The 14,382-nt window shown below is 35.0% G+C and overlaps 1 protein-coding gene across 1 annotated transcript in view; it reads left to right on the forward strand.

Annotated features, from left to right (window-relative positions):
* The window catches only part of FBXO47 (F-box protein 47), a 25,759-nt gene extending 18,159 nt beyond the window's left edge, over positions 1–7,600 (forward strand). The window contains exons 7-11 of the mRNA XM_012661212.1: positions 1,241–1,417; positions 2,410–2,556; positions 3,582–3,724; positions 6,093–6,252; positions 6,928–7,600. Of these exons, the coding sequence (XP_012516666.1) occupies positions 1,241–1,417; positions 2,410–2,556; positions 3,582–3,724; positions 6,093–6,252; positions 6,928–7,040 (740 nt within the window). The 3' untranslated portion in view covers positions 7,041–7,600. The remainder of the gene's footprint in view (positions 1–1,240; positions 1,418–2,409; positions 2,557–3,581; positions 3,725–6,092; positions 6,253–6,927) is intronic.
* Positions 7,601–14,382: the final 6,782 nt, after the last annotated feature.

The following is a 14,382-nucleotide window of genomic DNA, read 5'->3' on the forward strand; positions in this document are numbered from 1 at the left end:
GGCGCATGCCTGTAGTCCCAGCTACTCGGGAGGCTGAGGCAGGAGGATCGCTTGAGCCCAGGAATTTGAGGTTGTTGTGAGCTAGGCTGACGCCACAGTACTCTAGCCCAGGCAACAGAGCCAGACTCTGTCTCAAAAAAAAAAAAAAAGAAAGAAAACAAGTGTTGGCAAGAATGTGAAGCTATGGGAACCCTCATAATGTTATTGGGATATAAAATGTTGCAGTCACTTTAGAAAACAGTCTGGCAGTTCCTCAAATGATTAAGCATAGAGTTATCATATGATCCAGCAATTCCACTCCTAGGTGTATACCCAAGAGAAATAAAAACATGTGTCCACACAGAAACTTGTACATGAATGTCAATAGCAGCACTATTCATAATAGCCAAAAGGTGGAAACAACCCAAATGTCCATTACTGGGTGAATGGATAAACGAAATGTGGTACATCTATACAATGGAATATTGGTTGGCCATAAAAAGAAATGAAGTACTGATACATGCTACAAGATGGATGAACCTTGAAAACACTATGTTAAGTGAAATAAGCCAGTCACAAAAGGCCACATACTTTGTGATTTAATCCATATGAAAATCCAGAATAGGGAAATCTTTGGAGACAGAAAGTAGAGTATGCGTTGCTTAGGGCTGGGGGTAGTAAAGTACAGAGAGATAGGGGGGGCGATAGCTAAAAGAACGGGATTTCCTTTTGAAGAGATGAAAATGTTCTAAAATTGATTGTGGTAATGGCTGTACATATCTGTGAATATATTAAAAACCACTGAATTGTACACTTTAAATGGGTAGAGTGTATGGCATGTGAATTATATCTCAATAAAGCTGTTTTTAAAAGTAGTCCCTTGGTAATCTAAAGTTTTTATACAGGAAAATGAAATAATGCTTTCAGTACAAAGTATATTAATGATGTATGTCTTTGACCTTTCTCTGCATTTATTTATTTTTAAATCCAAAATTGTATAAGATTCTGGTAAACTTAAGCATGTCTTTTGATTGGCCCATTATTCAAAGTATTTACAAATCAGGAAGGTAAGGGTAAGTAGATAGCCAATATTGGAATTAGGGCATCATAAGAACAGATAATCTCTTGGTTATTTCTTGTTTAGAAACCAAGTTTATGATCACTGTTTAACTACAATGGTTAATAAGTTGTTCTGATCACTATCCAATATGCACATCAACCTTTCTAGGAAGAATGGTTTACAATTCTTTTGTCTTCCTAGGAAGTGCCCGAAAACTGGAGTTAAGGATCAGATTATTCTGTAGGAGTGTCCTGCTTGATCACTGGACACATCAAAGTGATTCAGCTTTTTGGTTGACGCGACTATTAAGACCATGGCCAATAGTGAATCAGGCAAGATTACTGTATATCATCTTTGGTCCAATCTCTCCTCAGGATGGTGAGCACTCATTTTTCAGAGATGTATGTCACGTATCTGATTAATTTTACTTTAGGAAACAAATCTTTTTGCACCTGCTTAGTTTTCATCATTTCTAATGACTAAACTGTTTCATGATTTCATAGATGTATACTACACTAACTTGTGCAACACCTAAACTAGCCTAAGAAAGAAATTGTTCTGTTGTAGGCCATTATTAAATATATTCCTATCATTCCTGGTTTACCTAAAATAGCTGCTTTTTATATTTAAATATTATCTTAACTCAAAGTTATGTTTGCTACTAGAGGCAACTAATAGTGCTAGTGAAGGAAACTGGTAGTTAGAACTGATGTTTTATTTAGTTTTGGATGCAAATAGGAATTTTTGCAAGTTTTTGCCTAATTTTTCTTAATGTTAAAATTATCATGCATTTTTTCAGTTCATATTGACTTAGAGGTAATCAGCTTAAAGTATGTTCAGTAGCAGAGGAAGCCAGTCTGGGGTTAAAATTTTGTTTTCCGTAATTCACAAAGATAATTGATCAATTGCTAATTGATCATGATAAATAATCAAAAGTTAACTGAATTATTCTGTCTGATAGAAATGTTTGAGAGAGTCTCAAATATAGCATGCTCTCTTTTTAGAAGGACATCCATAGGTTTTATTTTATTTTAGTAATATTACATTAATTGCTTATTCCAGTTTCTTTTATGGGGTAGCATTATTTTTGAACTAGGAGTACTATTCTGCTTGGTGAAACCACTTTTCTTTACTTCTTTACTTTAGCTATTGTCGCTGTGCTTCGTCACATCAGTAAGAAACATTCAAATTTATGCTGTTATCAGAATTGAGCTTTCATTATGAAAGTTAAAAATGAAAGTATTAATAGCTTATATTAATATAAGTAATGGGATTTCATCACGCAGTCCACTTTCCTTTTTAAACAATCCATGAAGTCTTTATCACAAAGCCAACTATTCTGTCATAGCCTAGTTTTTGTTTCAATTCAGGACAAGTGGTTTGGCAGAAAATGGTAGAAGGACCTACAGAGGAATCCAGTCTAAAAGGTTTGGCTGATGCCATTAAATTACTGTATGACACAGGCACTAAAGAATGGACAGCAGATGATGTTATCAGTCTTGTAGATGAACTATCAGGTAAAAAAATATATTTACTAACATGGAATAATAGAATTTATTATTAGAATACAGATAGAAAATTGTAAGGATAATTTTGTCGTTAACAAATGAAGTACCTATTAGAAATCATTAAATACTCTAAAATGTTTATGGCTGGTAGCAGTGGCTCATGCCTGTAATCCTAGCACTCTGGGAGGCTGAGGCGGGCGGATCGTTTGAGCTCAGTTCGAGACCAGCCTGAGCAAGAGCGAGAACCCGTCTCTACTAAAAATAGAAATAAATTGGCCAAACAACTAAAAATAGAAAAAATTAGCCGGGCATGGTGGCGCATGCCTGTAGTCCCAGCTTCCTGGAAGGCTGAGGCAGGAGGATCGCTTGAGCCTAGGAGTTTGAGGTTGCTGTGAGCTAGGCTGATGCCACGGCACTCTAGCCCGGCTGACAGAGCGAGACTCTATCTCAGAACAAACAAATAAATAAATAAATAAATACTCTAAAATGTTTGAAGAATTTGGCCTTATGTTTGAAGTGAATGCGTATCATCAACTTAACTTTCCTGTGATTTTCAATTTTATAAATATATATTTATTATTATTTGAAAGCTTTATAGTTTAATTAGCTTAATTACTCCCATTTTGCAAGTTCTCAGAAGCACCCTGCTAGGTTATGTAAGGAAGAAAGCCCTCTTCTGCTGGTACAGGAGAGGTGAAACAATTTTTCTCATTCCTGCATAATCCTTTAGATTCTAAAGTTTACAAGGTTTCTTTCCTTACACAGGAGTTAGGCCACTTTGCCTGCTATTCTATGTGGAGGAGGGTTACTTTGACAATATTACTAGTACATTTGTAAGAGCCACCGTGACATGGCAATACTATCTGTCTCTGGCTCAATGCTGTAATCGAAAAACTAAAGCATTTTTTTCAAGTGTTTCCCTTGGCAGTAATTGTATTTCCAATAAAGTGATATAATATTGCATTTATTTAATGGTGCTTACTACGGCTATTATGTAATTTCTCATTAAATAACTGTTCTTCCTCTAATAAAAGTGGTTCCTCATGAGTGGCTTCTAGAGAATAATGCACGTCTCCTAATCCTAAGCGGGAACAACATCTGTTTCACTTTCATGGCTAGTAAAGCTGTGAACGGACGGGCCGTGGAACTGGCAAGGCTCATAGTCTTTTTGGCTTTGGTGAGTAAAAAAATAAGATTTTCTCTAACAAGTTGTTTAACATCACAATTTCTTCAGGAGCTAACCTGAAGAAATTGAAGTGTACACAAAATGTTTTGAAAGAATAAGTATTTAAGTGTATATTTTTAATGTTTCTTTTTCAAAGTATTAAAATATATAATTAACTGTAATATTTGAAATCATTCTTTATATTAACTCTCTGCACATCACATCTAGATTGTCATTATACAGCTCTGCTAATTTAAAAATTCCATTTTTAAAAAAGCATCCCATTTGATTTGCTTCCAAACAATCGATGGGATGGGAAGAGAATGTGAAAAGTAAAGTGGGAGGAGGTGAATGAAACCCAGTTGGCAACTGTCGAAGCTGGGAAATGGTACCGGGGATTCAGTCTGTTATTCTTTCCGCTTTTGTGCAGTTAAAATGTTTCAGAATAAAAAGTCTTAAAAATATATTTAATATTCATTCAATGTAAATTTATTGAGTGCTTACTGTTTACCATAAAGTATGTTAGATTCTAGGACTGTGGAAATTATTATAATAGAACAAATCTCTGACCACAGCTGCTTATAGTCTTTTTTTTTGTTTTGTTTTTTTGAGACAGAGTCTCACTCTTTTGCCCGGGCTAGAGTGAGTGCCGGGGCGTCAGCATAGCTCACAGCAACCTCAAACTCCTGGGCTCAAGCAATCCTTCTGCCTCAGCCTTCCGAGTAGCTGGACTACAGGCATGCGCCACCATGCCCGGCTAATTTTTTCTATATATTTTTATTTGTCCGATTAATTTCTTTCTATTTTTAGTAGAGATGGGGTCTCGCTCTTGCTCAGGCTGGTTTCGAACTCCTGAGCTCAAACAATCCGCCCGCCTCGGCCTCCCAGAGTGCTAGGATTACAGGCATGAGCCACTGCGCCCGGCCTTGCTTATAGTCTTTTAAGAAATATCAAGATACACATAAATAAATACAGTGAAATAAGTGCAAATATATATACAAAAAAGGTAGCCAAATAAGCCAGTATCGGGAGAATGGAGGACAGAGAGGGTTTCCCCAATCCCAGTAGATAAAGCTTTTAAAAAATAAACAGGAGGTCCCCAGGCAGGTAGCAGGTGGCTGCAGATAATTCAAGGCAGCAGATAAATGTAACCACATGACTATATTCAGGGCACTGTAAGTAGTTCAGTATGATTTCTGAAGGGTAAAATGTATACAAGAGAAGTAGCAGGAGGTGAGGCTAGACAGGAAGGGAGAGGCTAGGTAAGGAAGGGCTTTTTAGGGCATTCTGCAGAGCTTGAACCCAATTTCTAATAGGGAGCTGCTGAAAAGTTTTAAGGGGAGAGACATGATCCATTTTGTGGTTTTTGGCAGGTCATTTTGGCAGAACTGTAGCAAATGGAATGGAGAGAAAGTCACTAGGGGTGGAGAAGCCTCTAGAAAGCCTTCTCTGATTAACATCTCAATTCTGATCATTAATGTTTGCTAAATTGCCTCCAATTTGTCTTCTCTTTATCTTCAGTTACTATGAGTGTTTGTAAGCCGTTGTATGTGTGGGGTAGGTCATCTCCCCAAGTAGATTGTAAGCTCTTTGAAATCCAGGACTGTGTCACTGATTTCTTTCATAGTGCCTAGTTCAGTGCTTTACACATAATAAGTGCTTACTAAATCTTTCCTGTCATATTAACATTATTTACTTACGCTACTATATATTATTAGTTTATATATTTATATATAGTTTATATTGCTGTATGTTATCTATTTGGCTCTGTGAGTTCTATGGGCCATTTAGAATGTTAATAAACAAATCTTTTACTTTTCAGTCAATTTTTGCTAGGAATATGTAATCTTTACATTAAATGTTTATCTTTTAAACAATGGAGAAACAAATATTCCCTAAAACTCTCAAGATGGGAAGTTGATAATACCATAGAGTTCTCTTGCCTGTTGAAATCACCTATTTGTCTCTCACCCTCATTGGACTCCTTGAAAATAGAGCCGTGTCTTTATGGCTTGTCATTGTATCTCCTGATCTTAATAAGTGCTCAGTAAATGTTTATTGAATGAGAGAATGAGCAGAAGTCTTATTTTTCATATATTCAATAACTGGTTTTGATAGTAGTTCTTGCATTGATAAATAATATTCTGTGATACTCTTGAACCAGGCTTTTATATACTTCACAATTTTTTCCACTAAAATTGTACCATTTGAAAGAAAAGGAGTATTAGATATAAGAGCATTTCCCATTTTATAGACTCAGTATGGTGTCGTATATAATAAATTATGTAAAACCATAAGCCATCATTGTCAATAACATTTTCAAATTCTATAGCTTTCTTCACATGAAGGTTTACAATAATGCTTTGTATGTCTACATCAGGTGTGTGAGAAAGAACTGTACTGCATGAACTGGGCAGTTAAAATGATGCAAAAAGTCTGTAACGTCTTTAGCACGCCATTGGAAAAACTTAACTTCCTTCAGAGTGTGGCAAATGCATTTGCATGTGTTATAATGGAAACGATGCAATCAATTATGTCTGGTGAGTAGGAATGTAGATGGTGCACAGGTGCGAGTAAAAATGCAGTCTAGTCTCCACTTAAGACAGAGCTAGCTCTGTGTAGAATTTTATTTCTAAACTAACAATAGGGGGGACAGACACTTTTTTGTTTGTTTTTCTTTGAGATATATGTAGTTCCTGGGTTTTGTCACTTTTAAAATCTGGTATTGATTTTAATGGAGAAAGTAAAGTTGAAGAGTCTGCTCTGAAAGGAACCACTTTCAATTTTGCACAGCAAAAATTTGAACTCGCTCACTTGCCAACTATCATAATCATTATAATAATATATTTGTATAGTTTCAACAAATATTATTTATAGTTTTATTAGGCAATCAACATGATAATTAACTCTATCTTACAGATGAGATAACTAAGGCATTAAGAAATGACCTAACTTGCCCAAGGTCATAAAGTTAGAAGTAATAAAGCATGGCCCAGCATCCTTTTCTTCTGACTTCTAATCTAGTGTTCTTATATAATTCCATGATTTCAGGGGTTAACCTCTGACTTAATAAAGGTCACTAACAACAATTTAAACAATAGTTTAAATATGATTAGGGACAATTAGAACATCTTATGTTTCAAGTAAATCATATATTTAAAATTTTAACTATCATTTTCTTTTCCCTGCTGTCTATTCCTGTGTTTGGCATACAGGAGATCATGATGAAGATGACAGAAGCTTTTTGAATTTGTTCCATCTTGTACGTGCTCAGGCTAACTTCCATAAGGAGGTCCTGTATTTGACCACGAATATTCTCTCTACCTAAATACTCAGAAAGCCGTGCCTTTAGAAAACCTCACCGAACTTAACAGTGAGAAGAGTGCTACTTTTTCACACCCAGAAAAATAGTATCTGTGGGACTTTTTGTCATCTAAGTAACCTAAGAATTCAAAAGCTGCATAGAATTTTAGAAGCAACTGTTTACACCATTATTAATATAAAAATAACAAGCAAACCCAAGAATGTATTGAGATTTCTCTGGTAAACAAGCTCTGCCTCTCCAGGTTTTGGTCATCCTAATACCAATGAATGTTAGTGGTCCAAGAATCTGGAGCAGCCCAACCTGTATGTGTGAATCTTTGAAGCAGAGAAAATTCTGTTTTATAGTTAGAGCAGACCTAAATTCACTAAATAGTATATATCTGTTCACTTTGCTTAAGTTGTATAGACATAGCCCAGAATGTTTTGTAAAGATTTGCAATATGGTGTTTAGAATGTGCAGAATATAAATCTCATTTTTTACCACCTTCTTGGCATATGCTTACAAAGAACATTATATATTTTTTTGTTCATGTTTTACATGAACTAACAGATAAAAAACTAAAGGAAGTTGTGTGTGTCTATATATATACACACATACATATATAAGTATGTAAATATACATATAGACACACACATGCAGAGACGTGTCCTTTAAAATGAATCATTTAAAAGGTGTATAGAGGAAGATATTTATTATCTCAATACAATCAAATCATCTTTTGTACTTTCCTGGGGGTTAGACTAAAATGTAGCAAATAAGGGAAAAGATAAACTGAAAGAAAGTAGCTACTCAGCTGCCAGAACAATCTTCACAAATAATTTTTACTTATTCCTAAAGTTTTTCTCCTTATCTAAAAAAGTGAGATTTGATGAAGGAAACTAGAAGCATACATGGTTAGAGCAGCCCATAAGAGAGGAGGGGTTCTTTTCATTCTATTAAATGGATTACAAGAAGCTCTAGGACTATTTCAGTCTGACTAGCTTCTGCCACCACCACTTTTACTATTCAAGTAGATCATTATAGTGCCTAACGGGCTGAAATAGTGCTGGAGTCCTCCTGGATCTCTGATTTTCTTCTCCTTGGGTTTGATCACTTTACTTCTGAAGACCCACTCCTTCCCCCGGACTTCTCAGAGGCTGGCTTTCTTTTCCCAAGCTCTAGATTTAACTTACCTCTGGAACTGATGGAGGGAAGAAACACCAAAAGATACAGAAATTGCTTGCAGAAGTAGGGTGTAAATTGTGGGAAATTCTCAAATATTTAGCAAGAGGTGTTCAGTGAGAGACTAATAGGACTGAAGAAGAGTGAAAATTGTGGAGAAAATATAAATTGTGATAACAAGATTTCACTATATTTCAGTAGCAAAAGCACTTACCGTCATTTTTGGAGAGTCAGAAATTAACTGCCTTTCTTAGATGGATTTTCCAACTGCAATTCCACTGATGGTAGGAATTTTTTCTCCAGAGTTTGTTACTTGCATATTTATGCAAAAATGAAGTTCTTACTTTTATCCTAGTTTCATTTTCTTCTTCTCAATTTAAGAATTCACCCACAATTGAATTATAAAGATTAAAAGTTGGCAGATACCAGAGTATAAAATTACACCTTAATTAGCTTTTGCTTTTTCTCACATATGCTTGCAAAGCATAGATTTATGTATCAAAATACTGGTGATTCCAAGTCAAGAATATATCCTATTCAATTATTTGGGAGGGAAGAGAAAAATAAAGAAAAAAAGTAAAGATTTTAATAGAAATAGTGAATATTTTTAATATTTTACTAAATAGATGCTAGAAATCATTTTCTTAGAGAAACAAATTTGGCATTGTAAAGTTTCCTTGAATTCCTTGAATTAACCAAGTCTCCACAGCAGTTATTTTCAGCAAGTTTGTAAAAGAAGCATAGTTTAGAACATCTTTGATCTGGCTTTTGAATCTCTTTACATACTTGAACTGACGTGACTGCTGCTGTAAATTTTTTAAATTCACATTATTTTCAATAATTGTGAGATTATTATCTCACCCTCCCCAGACATTTGGAACATAAAAAATTTGATTAAGTTTTTGGGTGCAGTAGATAAATGGTAACATTTTGCCACCAATAAAATTAAACTGATAAATTCTTCATTCAATTATTAATAGATAAAAGTAACATATGTGACCAAATTTGTAGTTTCTTTGATTTAGTGGTCCTTTTTTTTTCCTGAATACATTTGTCATCAGGAATAAAGTGAAATATCAAGTTTTAAAGTGGGAGATTAATTTGTAAGCATTTATTATTATCATTATTATTGATGTTTAAGTGAATTGTCACAAAAATTGTCGTATTATCACAAAAAAAGAGCATTTGCAAAACGAATAGCCTAAAAACACTAGGAGACTGTCAATTTCTAACTAACTCTGGAACAGTCATAATAACATAACCATGTAAACTATTAACAAGTCAAATAATTTAGCCTGTACCTTTTTAAAATTAGAAGATTGGCCTAAATGAGAAGACCTAGGCTCCCAGCCCTTTTATCAGTTTTATAGAGATTTCCTCAGCCTCCTTTGACTTTGATTTGTAGGATGATTTTTACTTCCACTACAAAGCAAACTTAACAACACATTGTTACTTTTACCTTTATTATTGTTTCTACATGCACACTACACACTATAATAGTACTACTAATAACAAACTGATGATGCTACTTTTCCTAGAAACTGAAGTTTATTTCTCTTGATAAGTACTCTGTACCTTATGAAATGATAGAACTTTAACATTTTGGGGGATGATTCCTTCTCATGCCCTTCTGTCCCCTCACCTTTATCATACTCACAATGCAGGCAGTAAATGACTGCACTTGGAAAGTGGTTCAAGTGTTCAAAGAAGTTCCAGCATTGTTTATCAGAGAGTTCCCCATAGCATGAACAAAAGGCACCTTGTTTTCCCATCCTATGATGATTTAGTTCATGCTTCCAGTTCTTTAGTTAATAGCAAAGATTTTATTGCCAGGGTAATTATTCACCTTTGGAGATTAGGGCAACTATGAGGTACCCAGCAGAAGGTGCAACTGGAAGAACCATCTTATGTCAACAAATAACGAACACTAACTTCTTTGTGTGATTATTACTCAAGAGTTAACCTCTTTATGTGACTAGTACCCAATTATATGATTACAGATTTTTATGGCAGTAAATATTGTGAAGGGTAAAAACAAAGCTGCTACAAAAGCCTCTTTGGTAGTTACATGCCTTATTAGCAATGTGGCTCTGTAGCAATTCCACTAGCAGGTAGCTGTGAAACCTGTAGGAAATCAGGAAATGGACATATGCTCCTTGGTTTATTGAAGCGTCACTAAGATAGGAAAGATGACGTCTCCAGATGAAAATAGTTCCAAAGGACTAAGAACACATTTTTTTCATTAAGAAAACAAATATAATTCCAGAAAATTTCTCAAGTAACTAGAGACATTTTTAAAAAACCCTAAAACCCAACTGTTTAGCCTTTGAAAGGCTCTTATATTGTTTTTTTTCTAATTAATACTTATAGACATTCTAAGATCATTGCTTTCTTAAAGGTGTATAAAACTGAAAAATATGCACTGTTATTTCAAGAGTATTGTATTTATGGTAAAATGCCTTTGATATCTAAATATTTGATATTTGCTAAATTTTATTTAATTTGTTATTTATTCATATTAATAAAATCACATTAAAATTGAACATTTCCAACTTGTTCAGAGTTTGTCATTATGCAAGTCTTTGACTTTCTTGTGGGGAAATTTATCTTCATTTAAGCTGTTAATTATAGCGCACGCCTGTAATCCTAGCACTCTGGGAGGCTGAGGCGGGAGGACCCCTTGAAGTCAGGAGTTCGAGACCAGCTTGAGCAAGATCGAGACTCCGTCTCTACTAAAAACAAACAAATTAGCCGGGCATGGTGGCACATGCCTGTAGTGCCAGCTATTTGGGAGGCTAAGGCAGGGGGATCACTTGAGCCTAGGAGTCTGAGGTTGCTGTGAGTGAGGCTGACGCCACGGCACTCACCCAGGCAACAGAATGAGACTCTGTCTCAAAAACAAAAAAAAGAAATGTCTTAATAAAAAATAATGTTGCAGGCCAGGCGCGGTGGCTCACGCCTGTAATCCTAGCTCTCTGGGAGGCCGAAGCGGGCGGATTGTTTGAGCTCAGGAGTTCGAAACCAGCCTGAGCAAGAGCGAGACCCTGTCTCTACTAAAAATAGAAAGAAATTAATCAGACAACTAAAAAATATATAGAAAAAATTAGCCGGGCATGGTGGCGCGTGCCTGTAGTCCCAGCTACTCGGGAGGCTGAGGCAGGAGGATCGCTTGAGCCCAGGAGTTTGAGGTTGCTGTGAGCTAGGATGACACCACGGCACTCTAGCCTGGGCAACACAGTGAGACTCTGTCTCAAAAAAAAAAAAAATAATGTTGCAATTAGCTACATAGGTACGTATATGTATACTTATGCTTAATATTATAGCATCTAAAAAATTAAATAATTTCATTTACTAGCAACAACTCATAAACTGAACAGTAATCTATAAGTACAACAGTATTGTACACTGTTCTGCTACTTAATTCAGAGACCAAATCCCCAAGCAATTTGATATTTCAATTGCTACTAAACTAGAAATGCAACAATTATCATAGTTTAATATCAGCCTCAAAAGACAAAATGTGTAATTATTGAGATTTCCTGCAATTTTTCTATGACTATAAGATCTTACAATGTTTTTTAAGAACAAAATATTTCTTAAATATTTTTAGATGTATCTGCCTTAGTGTGTTTGATTTTACAATGGAAGTTGTGTCAATGGCTTTTTCTGTTCCCCCTTTATATACGACTTTAGTTTTATTTTCGTTTTAGATTGTAGCAAAACTGACTTAGAAGAGGCCATTCTAGGCTTAGTAAATATTTAGAGTTTGATAAAGCCAAAGAATATAATTCACAAAGACAATTTTCCACTTCAACTATGGTTAAGTACCTTATTAAGAAAAAAAATCCCATTATTTTTGAGTAATTTCAAATTAAAACAATAGTTTAAGGGCTTTTGAAGTCTGAATAGTGCTAAATTTAAGCCTTTTAAAAGCAAACAAATTTTCTAAAATGTAATAAATCATGTCCAACCAAGTTTCAAATTCAGAAAATTTGGGTTTGATTCCATATGCCCACAACAATGAGTCATAGGTGGCTCTAACTCTGTAACATTTATCTTTCCATTATCTAACTTTCTCAAAATTTATCCTCTTAGTAATCCTTTCTCATAAAATACAATATATCACTTTTCCAAACAAATCCCCTATTTTCATCAAGAAATCAGGTGTTAGTGTAATGATTCTTAGCATTACGTCACACTAATTTTTCTAAGTAATTTACAATTAATCAGAATTGATTTTACTACATTGACATGAGTCAAGTACAATCCCCATTTTATTGAGCATGATTGCCCTATGCCACAGATTTATGAAATTTATATGAAACTTTATATTACAGAAGTAATTTTTTTCAGTGTTTTATTATGTTTTAGGATCCCAATATACAAATAGTTTAAGTGTGAAATTTAAAAATTTATCAAAATAACACAGTAAAACCCTGTCATAATAAACTGGTATGTTATAGCATGGATATAGGCACAAAGTCATAAAATTTCTTCCAGAATGTAATTATTTATTTTTTAAAACTGTATTTCACAAGTAACTGAAAAGACGGGTAATCTTCTGTCCCTACATTGTGCCCAATACCAGTGTATATATCACTGACATGTGACTGAAACTGGCTGATTTTTTTTTACTGAATTGATCAGTGGTTTCAACTTTGTATGAAAACAGACTGAAAAGCCTTGGCATCATAGAAAGACGACTCCAGGGTGAGCTTGGTTAAAGAGTATATATACATACCATGAAGATCTACACCACCATAATTGTGTAACTTGGACCCCTCCAAAATGCTGGCACTTGACTCAGTTACTTCAGTGAGGATGTAGAGCCGCTATCTTGGCCTGAAGTGGAAAGTTGTTGTTCAAAACACAAGGTTATGCCAAAGAGTCAGAGAAATATTTTAGTGGGAAATGTCATATCAAAGACTCCACTGAAGATTATTCCTAACTATATCAATGTTCAGAGCCATACTTCTTGCATTAGTGTATCTGTCAAATTACCTGTCTTTTTGCTACATACCACCATGTAGTATTGTCCTTGTTAATACTTCCTAAACATTTTAGACAAATTATCACTGATATATATATTTGGAGTAAATAAATAGTGTCATTTTCTCCTCCAAATGTGGCCAAAAAAAGAGTTTTGCAGTTGAGTTTTCGTTATAAAATGTTATGTTGGGAGAGTGAGTGGAAACACGGACTACCAGTAAACTATTTAGAGTTTGTTCCAAGCTGGGTGCAGTAGCTTATCCCTGTAGTCTCAGCTACTTGGGAGGGTGAGGTGAGAGGACTCTTGAGGCCAGGAGTTCAAGGCTAGCCTGGGCAACATAGTGAGAGCTATGAGAATTCTGCTCTCAGTGATGTAGTTTCCAAAGATAGTGCATTCTACAATTCTAGAATTTTAAAATGAAAAGGGATATTAAAAATTTCTAGTCTTAACACTTTCATTTGACAGAAAAAACTGAAGTCCTGGCCGGGCGTGGTGGCTCATGCCTGTAATCCTAGCACTCTGGGAGGCTGAGGCGGGAGGATCGCTTGAGGTCAGGAATTCAAGAGCAGCCTGAGCAAGAGTGAGACCCTCATCTCTACTAAAAACAGAAAGAAATTAGCCAGACAACTAAAAATCTATATAGAAAAAATTAGCCAGGCATGGTGGCAGATGTCTGTAGTCCCAGCTACTCGGGAGGCTGAGGCAGAAGGATTGCTTGAGCCCAGGAGTTTGAGGTTGCTGTGAACTGGGCTGATGCCACAGCACTCTAACTGGGACAACAGAGCAAGACTCTGTCTCAAAAAAAAAAAACAAAAACAAACTGAAGCCCTAAAATTTAAATGATTTCTTGAAGGTCACGTAATTTTTTGCCAAGACAAAGTGTCGAGAATAGTGTTTTTTCTTGTTCTGAATTTTAAAATGCAAGTGTTCCATTTTAATTGTCACATATATTATAATGCCTCAATTTTATTTCTTTTTAAAACATAGAAATTGAATACAATGTTATTACTAAAAAGTATTAATCTTTCTCCTGTATTTTTAAGCTAGAAGGGAAAACAAAATGTAGAACAAATTATGATGGATTTGTCAAAGGAATAAATACCCTATATTTGGGGGCCAGTTCTACTCCCAACCCCAAAATATATAATTTCTTCTCCCTAATAGGACATATGTTGAAAATTTTTTTTCCAGAAA

The sequence above is a fragment of the Propithecus coquereli genome, unplaced genomic scaffold, assembly GCF_000956105.1.
Source record: "Propithecus coquereli isolate 6110/MARCELLA unplaced genomic scaffold, Pcoq_1.0 Scaffold119, whole genome shotgun sequence".
Lineage (NCBI taxonomy): Eukaryota > Metazoa > Chordata > Mammalia > Primates > Indriidae > Propithecus > Propithecus coquereli.